The sequence below is a fragment of the Schistocerca gregaria genome, chromosome 6 (genome assembly GCF_023897955.1).
Source record: "Schistocerca gregaria isolate iqSchGreg1 chromosome 6, iqSchGreg1.2, whole genome shotgun sequence".
Taxonomy (NCBI): domain Eukaryota; kingdom Metazoa; phylum Arthropoda; class Insecta; order Orthoptera; family Acrididae; genus Schistocerca; species Schistocerca gregaria.
Genome location: NC_064925.1, coordinates 462,528,657 through 462,544,163, shown reverse-complemented (window position 1 = coordinate 462,544,163; position 15,507 = coordinate 462,528,657). Strand labels below are relative to the sequence as shown.

At 45.2% G+C, this 15,507-nt stretch overlaps 1 protein-coding gene across 7 annotated transcripts in view; it reads left to right on the top strand.

Annotated features, from left to right (window-relative positions):
• The window catches only part of LOC126277991 (A disintegrin and metalloproteinase with thrombospondin motifs 1), a 452,319-nt gene that overhangs the window by 273,385 nt on the left and 163,427 nt on the right, over positions 1-15,507 (top strand). For all 7 annotated transcript variants that reach the window (XM_049977663.1, XM_049977660.1, XM_049977657.1 and 4 more), the window contains exon 4: positions 7,827-8,035. In XM_049977663.1, the coding sequence (XP_049833620.1) occupies positions 7,827-8,035 (209 nt within the window). The remainder of the gene's footprint in view (positions 1-7,826; positions 8,036-15,507) is intronic.

The following is a 15,507-nucleotide window of genomic DNA, read 5'->3' as shown; positions in this document are numbered from 1 at the left end:
GGTCAACTACCGAAGCGAAAGCAGACTGTCAAAACTGCGTTGCTACGAACTCAGAAAAATTCTTTTACATGTCAGGAAAATGTTCTCTCATGTAGCAGTGTCACTCGTAAACTGTTAAAAAAATTATCATCAGTGAGGTCTCAACGAGGGACCTATGACACAACGACCGCACGCTCTACCAACTCTTTCACGGGACATCGAACAAACAATCGCTCAACGATACCCTTTTACTGTCCTTCGTAGTTCTGGTTGATTGGTTGATTTGGGCGAGGGGACCAAACAGCGAGGTCATCGGTCATATCGGACTAGAGAAGGATGGGGAAGGAGTCGGCCGTGCCCTTTCAAAGGAACCATCACGACATTTGCCTGAAACGATTTAGTAATATCAAGATAAACCTAAACTAGGATGGCCGGACGCGGTTTTGAACCTCCGTCCTCCCGAAAGCGAGTCCAGTGTGCTAATCACTGCGCCACCTCGCCCGGTCGCAGTTCTGGTGCTATTTTTAATTACCATTTACGTATGTTCTACCGAACGACAGCACATAGCACGAACTAAATCGGTGTTTTGATTGATACTCGTTCTACAACGTGTGCTACCGATTTGAGTGTGACATTTGCACGATTGGGTGTTAGAAATCCGTACGCTATCATCCACTGGTTTCCATCCAACACCTCACAACAGAGGCGTGCTGAAAAATATGGCTGGAATCATCGGCGGCTGACTCTTGTGATATTCTCAGATGAAACTTGGTTTACTGTAACACCTTAGACACCAGTTTTAAAAAACCGACATACAGCTATTGGACCAAATCAGTATTTTTAGAAAATAAAGATATAATACTCTCTAGATGTTAATGTGGTCCCTTAACGTCCCTGTAGCCGTTTTAGTAACAACTACAATACTGTATGCCACTGTTCTCTAGAAAATATCAAACACTGTACTTTCACGACGTACTATGTTGGATCAACATTCTGAGCGAAAGATGTGTCTTTAGAGTCAATTTGATTTTTCACAGCTTGTTCACTTTTGCTATCCCATGTGATGGAATGTTACAGTATAACGTCCCGTCGATAGCTAAGTCATTAGAGGTGGAAGTGTCGGGATTACGGAAGAACAGGGGAAGGAAATCGCCGGCCGGAGTGGCCAAGCGGTTCTAAGCGCTACAGTCTGGAGCCGCGCGACAGCTACGGACGCAGGTTCGAATCCTGCCTCGGGCATGGCTGTGTGTGATGTCCTTAGGTTAGTTAGGTTTAAGTAGTTCTAAGTTCTAGGGGACTGATGACCTCAGATGTTAAGTCCCATAGTGCTCAGAGCCATTTGAACCATTTTTGGGAAGGAAATCGGCCGTGTTCTTTTCAAAGGAACCATCTCGACATTTGGCTTAAGCGATTTGGGGAAATCACGGAAAATGTAAATCTGGATAGCCGGATGAGGATTTGAACCGTCGTCCTCACGAAGGCAAGCGCCTCGCATCAGCAGGAGTGGCCTGACGTCCGCCCTAAATCACAATCGACGTCTTCCCATGTTTTCATGTTACGGTGTGCTGCACAGTTTTGGCTCGTTCATCCATTGCCTTCGTGGCACCCTTTACTCTTTCGCCTTCGCGATCTCATCTGAACCACGTTAGATGTGCAGATGGTATTGCTATGCTCGCCTGGACTGCGTAGGGAGTTCGGCAAAGAGTCGACGAACTGAACGGGGCCAGCCAGCAGGTGTCTTTCTGGAGCTGGGCCGCACCAGAGGCGTTAGCATTTTCCAGCGCCGCTCGCGCCCTTCCAGCCACTGCGACCTCGCGCAGGCCTTGGCAGCTTCCTCGCCTTCGGCGCCGATAGACGAGCGCAGTTCCCGTTCTTTGAGCTCCTGATCGGCGATGAGGCAAAGCGCCTTCCTGGCTAGCACCGAATAGCTGTCGCAGGTAGCTAGGCACCCACGTCTGTTGTCACTTGATTCCACAGTTTCATAAATTTTTCCTTCATCTATATTCATCAAACTGACGTCTCGTGTTGACTTAATCCATTTGATTGCCATTTTTCATTTCAAAACGGTATCGGTAAACTTGCGAATGATCCAGTTTTGCTGTGTAAATGTTTCGATTTTGGTAGGAAGAACGTTTTTCAAATCTTATATCCTCCTAGGATATCTTCCTAGAACATACTATTTTTCTCCGATCGTTGAAATCCTGTTCTTCGCTCTGTCTTTAATTACTTCTGCAGCTTGTTCACAAGTGTCACAAATGGGGTTTCCATTTTCGTACCTTGTCGTATCCTGGAAGTTTAATGCATGTATTTAACTCAGTACGGAGACGGTCCCCCGTCTAGTGGACGATCGTTGATCAGCGTCACTATTATCATCAGTAGCTTGAAAGGTAGGGGTTGGGTGCATCATTGCTGCATGTCAGGTGGACATGAGAGGGAGCGATTGTTAGAATAAGTAGTGTGTAAGCCTAGGAACCGATGACCTCAGCAGTTTGGTTCTATTTAGCTTACCACAAATTTCCAAAAAAATTCTACTTTTGAACTTCATGAAGTCAACAGTAAGGTGATCCCATCTTGAGGAATTTGCTACCCACTCACGTTACAGATCGCTTTGTGGCTTGATACCTTACAGAAAGTACACTGTACATATATTTTGTAAAATTTTAGTAAAAAATCAACTAACGGAAGTAAACAGGCTAAAAACGTCGCTGTACGTCTACATCGTTGCGTTTGTACTGAAGAAGCTCATCGTTTGGTCACACGATGCTTTATGACCCCGTTCTAGCCCATCCCATCATAGAAAAGCTCACTTCGTTAGTGGCAACTGAACGAGACTTACCTGCGTCAGTGAACGTAAACAAACGAAGTTCCTTGTACTAGTTGAGGATGAACCACAAAATTATCTAAGTTACAGATTCTTATCAAAACGAAAACGAAGTCTTTCTCCACAGTATTTAGTGACGTGTCAAATATATATAAAAATCTCTTCGCTGTTGTGAACAGTCTCGCAATAGATTAAAAAATCTCGTGATATTCAGCTGAAGTCAAAGAATACCGGCACTGAATCCAAAGGAATTTGGCACAAAATATTGTTTTTCTGCTATGCTACGGTAGATTATCTTAGAACTGTCGTAGCACCTGAATGTTTCCTTCTACAGTAAATTCTATGATTAACAGTTCATTAGGCACGATATTTATGTAACGACGCTCGTCGCACATTTCAAAGAAAGATTAGATATCATCTTCCTGTCATTACCCAACTCATTGGCTTAAGAACTTAGCTGGACAAAGATGGAGAACAAATCGGACGTGCTCTTGGCCAAGGAAGCTGTATACACCAAGGACCGTACCACAAATATAACGCAAGGAAGATCACAAATTAGTGAAAATTAATAAATATAAACTGAATGGGAATTACAACAAAAATATTTTCGTATCTGACAAATATGGTATGATTTCTGTCTGTATCTCTCTTATCTAGGGACACAAAGATAATTTTATGCAAATTTTATCACTCATTGATTCAGCAACTTATTAGCTAAAGAAAATAGCCTCGAATATAAGAAAGTATCCTTCAATTTATTGGTTGCATTATTGAACTGAAATGTTGACACTACGGCCAATAGTTATGTATTTCGGGCACGATGTAAGCTCTACAATGATCGCTTTTGACAATCAGTTTTAGGTCATCCTTTGTAATTATTTTTGTGGATTTCTAACCTCAGTGACGACAAACACTTCCATTATTGCAAGATTAATTTTCAGTCTTTAGTGGATTACAGCTCCTGTCACATTTACAAACTAATGAAATATTCGATCTACTGTATCTCTGTTTCCCTGAGACGACTATTGCTAAAAGCGTTTACAGTCTATTTTTCACAATGCGTCTAGCGCCAGCTCCCAGAAACGAAAACATACTCCGTAACCTGACAAACAAGTTTACTGGAGTAGCATTACGAGAAACTTGCTCGCACTCCTAAAGTAACTCTGCGGTCAACAAAGGTCTTGCCATGTTATTATGGGTGTGGCGCGCCTACTTTTTACATCATAATTACTGTATTTGCACAACAAGGAAAACGCGAAGGTACAAAATAAGCAGGGACAAAAGTATATATCTAGAAAATGGCTACGTCGGTCGAGTATAAGAGGGAGCGATGCTGTACCTCATCAAACGTAGAACCTAAAACGTATAGTATAGCTGCACAGCCAAAAGTGTCACATAACTACCAAAACAAATTAAGAAAGCTACTGGATATGTCAGCCGTCTTGTATATATGGGCATCTGACGACGACGACATACCATAGAAACATAGACAGTGCCATTCGCGAACGGTACGAACGAAGACATATCTAGAATTTATAAATCAAATATCTATCAACTAACTGGGTACTTTTCAGTAGGTACTGGTTTATCGATCGATTACTGGCATGTAAAATGTTTGTAAGGTAACAAGCGGTGGCAGTGAGTAGATTTCTTTATATCACACCTTGTCACTTGCGAGGATTCCTTGATAGCTGTAATTTACCAGAAAATGATTGGTTTCACACGATTGTGAGAAGGCGTTGCCTTTCGTTATCGTTCTAACCGTGTATGTTTGTCCGGCTGCTTGCTGTAGTTGGATAAACACATAGCAAAATTAAGTAATTATTTGAAACTCAACAATAGCGATCTGACAATCCAATACAGGAATCAACAAAGTTATTATTGTTCTTGCATTACAGCCCAGCTGAGGGCAAAATTGAAGTCACTAAATTAGTTTTACGCTTTCTGCAAAACACTTTCACTTATTAGTCTGTTCTTTCCTCATTTCTACAGCCCATTCTCTTCCCTGCTGTATTGGAACTGTCTTCGAAATTTTACTTCTTCATACTAGTATTTTTGTGTCATTATTTTCTTCTTCTAGGTCTCCTTGCACTTTTTCAAAATGTACAGTTACAAGTCTGTTAGGATTCCGCGGTGGTCTAGCGGTTCTAGGCGCTCAGTCCGGAACCGCGCGACTGCTACGGTCGCAGGTTCGAATCTTGCCTCGGGCATGGATGTGTGTGATGTCCTTAGGTTAGTTAGGTTTAAGTAGTTCTAAGTTCTAGGGGACTGATGACCACAGCAGTTAAGTCCCATAGTGCTCAGAGCCATTTGAACCATTTGATTTTGTTAGGATTCATTCTATGGATATGCTCATAGAACAATAGTTTCCTTACACTAAACGTGGCTCTATCCGCTTTTCCACATTCCTTCAGGCAAATACAGAGCTGGTTACCATTTGCTGATTTGTCCCTCCACAAGATCTGCAGTGTTTCGAAGTGCAAATATGATTGAAGCGAGTTGTTTTAGGAGTACAGAAATGGCGTTTTCCTCCAATTTAAATCCTCGTCACTACAGAAGCCAAAAATTTTGAAGTTTTCACCCTTCTCATTGCTTCCTTACCAGATTTATGATCAGTGTAGCAACTCTGGAGGTGTAGAACTGAATATGTCGTGTCTTTTCTGAAACTGAAAGAGATCATTTGCAGAAAATCAGTCAACAACAATTTTAAGAACATTATTTACCGTACTATGTATGGTTGGACTGATTACAGTACTTGTGCTATCTACGAAAAGAAGTAATACTGCTTGCTGTATATCAGTCCAGAAGTCGTTTAAATATAAAGGGCGGTCAGAAAGAGAAACGTTTGTAAGGGTGTTGCAGAGTAGGCTGAGCTGAGAAATAATCGTTAAGAAACAAAGTGGATATGTTGCGCCGTTTCATAGTTAACTAGCACTGAATAAGGATATCAGACGTCTGCGCCCGAAATTTCGAGCGGTCCGCCAGATAGCGTAGACGATGGAGCGCGAGGCAATTCAGCATTTGGTTCAGGTTGGTGCCTTACTGAGGTCCGAAGTCCAATTATTGTATTGCTCTCTTTTTTGATTTTACGAAACTAAAAGAATACGTTTGGCAACACCGTGTCTGGTGGGCCCCATGAATTTGCGCGCAATCGTGTGATTGGCTAACTTCGGAAACGGTGCAAAATACCTACTTTTTTTCTTAACAATTATTTTTGAGTCCAGCATAACCCCCAACAACCTTACAAGCTTTTCAGATTGTTTCTGACCACCCTGTATGACTAACGCTAGTGGACCTAGAATAGAACTTTGTGGAACTCCACATGTGACTTGTCCCCGGTTACAACTACACTACTGGCCATAAAAATTGCTACACCAGGAAGAAATGCAGATGATAAACGGGTGTTCATTGGAGAGATATATTATACTAGAACTGACATGTGATTACATTTTCACGCAGTTTGGGTGCATAGATCCTGAGAAATCAGTACCCAGAACAACCATCTCTGGCCGTAATAACAGCCCTGATAAACCTGGGCATTGAGTCAAACAGAGCTTGGATGGCGTATACAGGTACAGCTGCCCATACCGCTTCAACACGATACCACAGTTCATAAAGAGTAGTGACTGGCGTATTGTGGCGAGCCAGTTGCTCGGCCACCATTGACTAGACGTTTTGAATTGCTAAGAGATCTGGAGAACGTGCTGGCCAGGGCAGCAGTCGAACATTATCTGTATCCAGAAAGGCCCGTACAGGGCCTGCAACATGAGGTCGTGCATTATCCTGCTGAAATGTATAGTTTCGCAGGAATCAAATAAAGGGTAGAGCCACGGGTCGTAAAACATCTGAAATGTAACGTCCTCTGTTCAAAGTGCAGTCAATGCGAACAAGAGGTGACCGAGACGTGTAACCAATAGCACCCCGTACCATCACGCCAGGTGATACATCAGTACGGCGATGACGAATACACTCTTCCAATGTGCGTTCACCGGGATGTCGCCAAACACCGATCCGACCATCATGATGCTGTAAACAGAACCTGGATTCATCTGAAAAACTGATTTTTTACCATTCGTGCACCCAGGTTCGTCGTTGAGTACACCATCGCAGCCCTCCTGTCTGTGATGCAGCGTCAAGGTTGAAAATGGTTCAAACGGCTCTGAGCACTATGGGACTTAACTGCTGTGGTCATCAGTCCCCTAGAACTTAGAACTACTTAAAGTTAACTAACCTAAGGACATAACACACTCCATGCCCGAGGCAGGGTTCGAACCTGCGACCCTAGCGGTCGCGCGGTTCCAGACTGTAGCGCCCAGAACCGCTCGGTCGCTCTGGCCGGCTGCAGCGTCAAGGGTAACCGCAGCCATGGTCTCCGAGCTGATAGTCCATGCTGCTGCAAACGTCGTCGAACTGTTCGTGCAGATGGTTGTTGTCTTGCAAACGTCCCCATCAGGGATCGAGGCGTGGCTGCACGATCCGTTACAGCCATGCAGATAAGTCGCCTGTCATCTCGACTGCTAGTGGTTCGAGGCTGTTTGGATCCAGCACGGTGTTCCGTATTGCCGTCCTGAATCCACCGATTCCATATTCTGCTAACAGTCACTGGATATAGAGCAACGCGAGCAGCAATGTCGCGATACTATAAACCGCAATCGCCATAGGCTACAATCCGACCTTATTAAAGTCGGAAACGTGATGGTACGCATTTCTTCTCCTTACACGAGGCATCACAACAACGTTTCACGAGGCAACGCCGGTTAACTGCTGTTTGTGTATGAGAAATCGTTTGGAGACTTTCCTCATGTCACCTCGTTCTAGGTGTCGCCACTGGCGCCAACCTTGTGTGAATGCTCTGAAAAGCTAATCATTTGCATATCACAGCAATGTCGTCCTGTCGGTTGAATTTCGTAACTGTAGCACGTCATCTTCGTGGTGTAGCAATGTTAATAGCCGGTAGTGTAGGTGAGGGAGAGACTGCTGGAGTGTGGACGGTGCTGACGCTGCGCGCCCTCTGTGTCGGTTGCAGTGCCCGAGTACGAGGTGGTGCGCGTGTGGAAGCGGCCGCTGCCCGCCCCCGCGGCCGGCGAGCACCGCGTGCTGCTGGCGGCGTTCGGCCGCCCGCTGCGGCTGCACCTGCGGCCGCACTCCGGCCTGCTGAGCGCGGGCCGGCTGCGCGTCTGGGAGGCCACCGCCGGCAACGGGTCCGCCGACGTCACCTACACCGAGCTGCCGCAGGTAAACACACGCCGCGCCGCGCCGCGCCATCTTCCGCCACAGTCTGACACTAACGCTAACGCAAATTGAGAATCGTGTAGCACGCGTGACGTGACACGATTAGGCGCGAATCGCACATGTTGAGACGCGTATAACGGGTGTGCCCTTTGGTAAGAGTGAACGCGCATGTGCCAGGGTCCACTTCCTGGTCAACTGCTTGCCAAACTGACGATGTGTGATTCGCGAATTTAAGAATTACTATTTTTGGACTCGAACTATCACTTTAATAAGCAACTGCCGCAAAATACTAACACGAATTCTTTACAAAAGAATGGAAAAACTGGTAGAAGCCTACCTCGGGGAAGATCAGTTTGGATTCCGTAAAAATATTGGAACACGTGAGGCAATACTGACCCTACGACTTATCTTAGAAGATAGATTAAGGAAAAGCAAACCTTCGTTTCTAGCATTTGTAGACTTAGAGGAAGCTTTTGACATTGTTGACTGGAATACTCTCTTTCGAATTGTGAAGTTGGAAGGGGTAAAATACAGCGAGCGAAGGGCTATTTACAATTTTTACAGAAACCAGATGGCAGTTATAAGAGTCAAGGGACGTGAAAGGGAAGCAGTGGTTGGGAAGGGAGTGAGATAGGGTTGTAGCCTCTCCCCGATGTTATTCAATCTGTATATTGAGCAAGCAGTAAAGGAAATAAAAGAAAAATTCGGAGTAGGTACCAAAATCCATGAAGAAGAAATAAAAACTTTGAGGTTCGCCGATGACATTGTAATTCTGTCGGAGACAGCAAAGGATCTGGAAGAGCAGTTGAACTAAATGGACAGTGTCTTGAAAGGAGGATATAAGATGAACATCAACAAAAGCAGCCGGCCCCGATGGTCTCGCGGTTCTAGGCGCGCAGTCCGGAACCGTGCGACTGCTACGGTCGCAGGTTCGAATCCTGCCTCGGGCATGGATGTGTGTGATGTCCTTAGGTTACTAAGGTTTAAGTAGTTCTAAGTTCTAAGGGACTAATGACCACAGCAGTTGAGTCCCATAGTGCTCAGAGCCATTTGAACTATTTGAACAAAAGCAAAACGAGGATAATGGATTGTACTCGAATTAAATCGAGTGATGCTGAGGGAATTAGATTACGAAATGAGACACTTAAAGTAGTAAAGGAGTTTTGCTATTTGGGCAGCAAAATAACTGATGGTGGTCGAAGTAGAGAGGATATAAAATGTAGACTGGCAAGCAAAGCGTTTATGAAGAAGAGAAATTTATTAACATCGAGTATACGTTTAAGTGTCAGGAAGTCAAAAAATGGCTTTGAGCACTATGGGACTCAACTGCTGTGGTCATTAGTCCCCTAGAACTTAGAACTACTTAAACCTAACTAACCTAAGGACATCACACACATCCATGCCCGAGGCAGGATTCGAACCCGCGACCGTAGCAATCGCACGGTTCCGGACTGCAGGCCTAGAACCGCGAGACCACCGCGGCCGGCTGTCAGGATGTCGTTTCTCAAAGTATTTTTATGGAGTGTAGCCATGTATGGAAGTGAAACATGGACGATAAATATTATAGACAAGAAGAGAATAGACGCTTTCGAAATGTGGCGTTACAGAAGAGAAATTTGTGGTACAACTTGACTAGAAGAAGGTATCGATTAGTAGGACGTGTTCTGAGGCATCAAGGGAGCGCCAATTTAGTATTAGAGGGCAGCGTGGAGGGTAAAATCGTAGAAGGAGACCAAGAGATGAATACACTAAGCAAATTCAGAAGGATGTAGGTTGCAGTAGGTACTGGGAGATGAAGAAGCTTGCACAGGATAGATTAGCATGGAGAGCTGCATCAAACCAGTCTCAGGACTGAGGACCAGAACAACAACAGTGACAGAAGCAGAAAAATCGGCATATACACCGGTTCTGTTACACTCATAATGCGTGCGACACAATAAGCACGGCGCAACACGGATGTTTCCTTTCGGCGAGCCGCGGCCCCGTTGTAGGGTGTGCCTGCTGGGTGTCTACTCTGACATCCACGCCACGCCGCCCAGCACCCAGCAGAGCAGAGCAGAGGAGGCAAGAAAAGGCCGTTGCGAAAGCGGCGAGCGCGCCGCCGCGGCTTATGACACTGCCTGGCAGCGCATTGTAACGAGTTTCACTTTTGTCGCGCCGCGGCGGCAGCGGCAGCGGCAGATGCAACCGCCGCGTCCCACTTGCGGCTGGCGCCCGCCGCCACCTCCTCACACGAACCGTCTGTCCGACGCTTCTCCAGCCGTCCCTCCCCAAAAATCTTTCACTCCACCAGTAGGGTCGTGGAGGCTTCAACGACCTCTGGAGGGTTAGCTCGCTATCGGGACGCAATGTATTTTCAATTCGGATAGCTTGTTAGGGTTAGCTTAGGTTTCTACGTGAGGGGAAGAGCACAACCCCGGAATTCCACTTATAGCCGAGATAAACCCTCCTAAAAAATTCATCTGATATTGGGTGCATTGATTCCATTTCTCTTTATTTTTGTATTTTGTTCTTAGTGCTTTTCATACAGCTTATTTTTGCTCTGCCTTTAGTAGTTGTTGTAGATATGCTGGCATATTCGATATGTTGGCTGTTTGCATGATTTAGTCGCTTTCCCTTGGCTCCTTGTTATTGACTACTATTGAGATGATGACTATTTGACCCTCGCTCTTGGCAGTTGCAGTGAAGATTCTGTTAATAGCTTAGCTACTGTTTCGTTGTACATCAGTCTATCTACCCAGAATTTCTCCGCCTGCTTAATCGACCTGTCGAGGATAGTTTCGAAGTTTAGTGCCGTTTGTAGGCATGTTGTTGGCTCGTATCGGAGTTCTCCTGCACTACGCACAATTCTCTCATCTTCTGACATCATCCGTGATGCCGGCCGCTGTGGCCGAGCGGTCTAGGCGCTTCAGTCTGGAACCGCGGGACCGCTACGGTCGCAGGTTCGAATCCTGTCTCGGGAATGGATGTGTGTGATGTCAAAAATGGTTCAAATGGCTCTGAGCACTATGGGAGTTAACATCTGAGGTCATCAGTTCCCTAGAACTTAGCACTACTTAAACCTAACTAACCTAAGGACATCGCACACATCCATGCCCGAGGCAGGATTCGAACTTGCGACCGTAGCAGTCGCGCGGTTCCGGACTGAGCGCCTAGAACCGCGAAGGATACAAGCTTCTATAAGCGACTTAATCTACCATATCTTATTCCTTATGCAACATACAAGATGAGGGCAGCAGAACGGCCGTACAGCCTCTCTCGGATACACGTTCTTCAAACTTGCTCCTCACGGTTTCACAAAGCGTACGTCGCCTTTCTTCCCATTTAAGTTCCCCATACTTTCTTGTCACATTTCATTACGGACACATCCATGCCCGAGGCAGGATTCGAACCTACGACCGTAACGGTCGCGCGGTTCTAGACTGAAGCGCCTAGAACCGCTCGGCCACCCCGGCCGGCTGTGTGATGTCCTTAAGTTGGTTAGGTTTAAGTAGTTCTAAGTTCTAGAAGACTGATTACCTCAGATGTTAAGTCCCATAGTTCTCAGAGCCATTTGAACCATTGAACCATCATCAGTGCTACTCGTGCTTCGTGACCTAAGCACGTCTGCGCAGTGTATTCCAGGATAGGCGTCACAAACGTTTTGTATATGTGCATCCTCATGGGTGTACCTCCTCCTCCTCCTACTCCTCCTCCTCCTCCCCCCACCCTATTCAATGTTGTATTAGTATGATTTTGGCTATTTTGTTGTTTGCGGCCGCGATTTTATGTTTGGTGTTACCTATTTTGCCGTGTTTTGAGCTCTTACACTCTCCGTCAATAAACTGACTGCTCCGTTTTGTTTTTTTGTGGGTTTATACTAGAATAGATTTCAGTATACAGTGACGTTATTTGCGACTTTGATTGATTTAGGCGTATGTGCCACTTTTCCATCCGTTGTTGTACGGTGGCTATGTGCTGATTCATTACCCGGGCGTCAGTTGGGCATGATACAAGAAACCGGTGTGGTCGGCATACAGGGCCATCTTGTCTTTGAGTCCTGTTGGTATTGTTACGTCGGCTGTATACAGGATGAATATTAATAAAACCGGCAAACTGCAGGGACGGATTCCTGACTGAAAATGGAGGAAAAAAGGTCCTATGAACATGTGTCCGGAAATGCTTCGTTGCCATGGCAGATGGCGCTGACGAATGAAAGGGGCTCTTACCAAGTGCCATGTCTTTCTTGTGTATTGCAGGCTCTGTGATTGACGCGGCGTAATGTAAGCAACAGAATGGTACGGTATTCATGTCGGGAACAAGCCGAGATGGTGTCTGTGAACGGCCAAGCATATGAAAACGGTCGAGAGGCAGCACGGCTGTAGCAAAACAAGTACCGACATCGAGCACATCACACAACATTTGAAGCCCGTTTCGGGGGTGCTCTCAGAATGACAAATTTGCAGGAAGGCGACGGACTGTGCGTACACAAGGTTTGGAGCTGCTATAAAATGGCCTTTGATCGAAACCAGTGAGTTTGACAGTTCTTCTAAACCTTCGCTTTAATGCTAAGGTTTATAAGAACTGTGAACGACAACTTTTTTAAAAAACATTTCGTCATAATTGAAAATTTAACACATGTTTCCATCTTCATTCATGTAGAAGATAAAGGGGTTCAACAATAAAATGGAAACACCGCCAGAAACGCACGTATGAACACAAATTCAGATGCTAGCCAAGCCTGCAGGGAGCGTTGTTGCATTTGACCACGAACGGCACCTGTGAATACGTTCCAAGTGAAGGTCGTGCTCGGAACCGTGTTCCGTGAAGTTGTGAGTGCATTATGTTCGAGCTCAGTGACTTAGAACGTGGGCAAATTGTAGCTACTTGTATGGTGGGTGCTTCCGTAATCAAGGTGGCCGGAGCGTTGTGGTGTTTCAAGAGGCCCCGTGTCGGAGATTTATACCTCATACAAGGAAAACGGCAAAAAATCTTCTGCCAACTCACAACGTGGGCAAATGTGTGTCTTGAGTGATAGTGACGTTTGAGACAAAAAAAATAAGAGGACGGCAGCTGCAAAAGTGACTACACAACCGAAGGACGCACTCGGGAACCCTGTCGGCACAAAAACAACGTGAATAGATCTCCATAAGCCGGGCGAGTTGGAATTCCAAAACATCACATCGGTGATGCTCATACCCGTAACAGCAACACGTGGTGCCGAAGCCATTAAAACCTGGGCTATGGAGCAACACAAGAACGTCATTTGATCGGTTGATTCTTGTTTTACACTGTTTCCAACTTCTGGCCGAGTTTATGTCCCAAGAGTAGTGTCGGTAATGATCTGGGCAGCGATATCCTGGTGTACCACAGACACCATGGCTAGTTTGCAAGGTCGCATTACTGCCAAGTGTTATGCGACAATTTTGGCAGATCAGATCCATCCGGCGGTACAGTGTTTGTTCCCCACTGGTGATGCTGTGTTCCGAGGCTACAAGGCCCTGTTCACACTGTTCGCGTCGTCCAGGACTGGTTTTGTGAGAACAAGGATGAATCGTCTCATCTCCCCTGGCCACCACGGTCAACGCTTGTCAGTGTTATTGAACATTTGGGGTCTACATTCGAGAAAATGACGTGTGATCGCTACCCACATTCATCACCGTTATCCCGGAGTATACAACATTCCATTAGAACTACTGACAACCTTGGGAGAGACAGGCGTAACAAAACTCTATCATCTGGTGAGCAAGATCGATGAGAGAGGCGAAATACCCTCAGACTTAAAGAAGACTATAATAACTCGAATCCCAAACAAAGCAGGTGTTGACAGATGTGAAAATTACCAAACTATCAGTTTAATAAGTCACGGCTGAAAAATACTAACGCAAATTCTTTACTGACAAATGGAAAAACTGGTAGAAGCCGACCTCGGGGAAGATCAGTTTGGATTCCGTAGAAATGTTGGAACACATGAGGCAATACTGACAATACGACTCATCTTAGAAAATAGATTAAGGAAAGGTTCAGATGGTTCAAATGGCTCTGAGCACTGTGGGACTTAACATCTGTGGTCATCAGTCCCCTAGAACTTAGGACTACTTAAACCTAACCAACCTAAGGACATCACACACATCCATGCCCGAGGCAGGATTATAACCTACGACCGTAGCGGTCACGGGGTTCCAGACTGAAGCGCCTAGAAACGCACGGCCAAACCGGCTGGCTTTACGGAAAGGCAAACCTACGTTTATATACTTAGAGAAAGCTTCTGACAACGTTGACTGGAATCTGGAAAACTCTCTTTCAAATTCTGGAGGTGGCAGGGGTAAAATACAGGGAGCGAAAGGCTATTTACAATTTCTACAGAAACAGGATGGCAGTTGTAAGAATTGAGGGACATGAAAGGGAAGCAGTGGTTGGGAAGGGAGTTTGACAGGGTTGTAGCCTACCCGACGTTATTCAAACTGTATATTGAGAGAACAGTAAAGGAAACAAAAGAAAAGTTCGGAGTAGGCATTAAAATCCATTGAGAAGAAATAAAAACTTTGAGGTTCACCAATGACATTGTAATTCTGTCAGAAAATGCAAAGGATCTGGAAGAGCAGTTGAACGGAATTGACAGTGTCTTTAAAGGAGGATGTAAGATGAACATCAACAAAAGCAAAACGAGGATAATGGAATGTACTCGAATTAAATCGGGTGACGCTGAGGGAATTAGATTAGGGAATGATACACTTGCAGTAGTAAAGGAGTTTTGCTATTTGGGGAACAAAATAACTGATGATGGTCGAAGTAGAGAGGATATAAAATGTAGACTGGCAATGGAAAGGAAAAAGTTTCTGAAGAAGAAAGAATTTGTTAACATCGAGTATAGATTTAAGTGTCAGGGTGTCGTTTCTGAAAGTATTTGTATGGAGTGTAGCCATGTATGGAAGTGAAACGTGGACGATAAATAGTTTGGACAAGAAGAGAATAAAACCTTTCGAAATGTGGTGCTACAGTAGAATGCTGAAGATTAGATGGGTAGATCACATAACTAATGAGGAGGTATTGAATGGGTTTGGGGAGAAGAGGAGTTTGTAGCACAACTTGACTAGAAGAAGGGATCGGTTGATAGGACATGTTCTGATGCATCAAGGGATCACCAATTTAGTATTGGAGGGAAGCGTGGAGGGTAAAAATCGTAGACGGAGACCAAGAGCTGAATACACTAAGCAAATTCAGACGGATGTAGGCTGAAGTACGTACTGGGAAATGAAGCAGCTTGCACAGGATAGAGTAGCATGGAGAGCTGCATCAAACCAGTCTCAGGACTGAAGACCACAACAACAACAACAACATCCGATCTTGTCACTATTCTGCCGGAATAATGGCACAAATGCGGCTTGAAAATCGCACAGCTTTTTTACGAAAAGCCTGGAAGGTGTTTTGAATGCGAACGGGTTTCCTGCGCCGTATTAGGTACGGGGACTTCGGATGAATGTTTTTGAAAGATC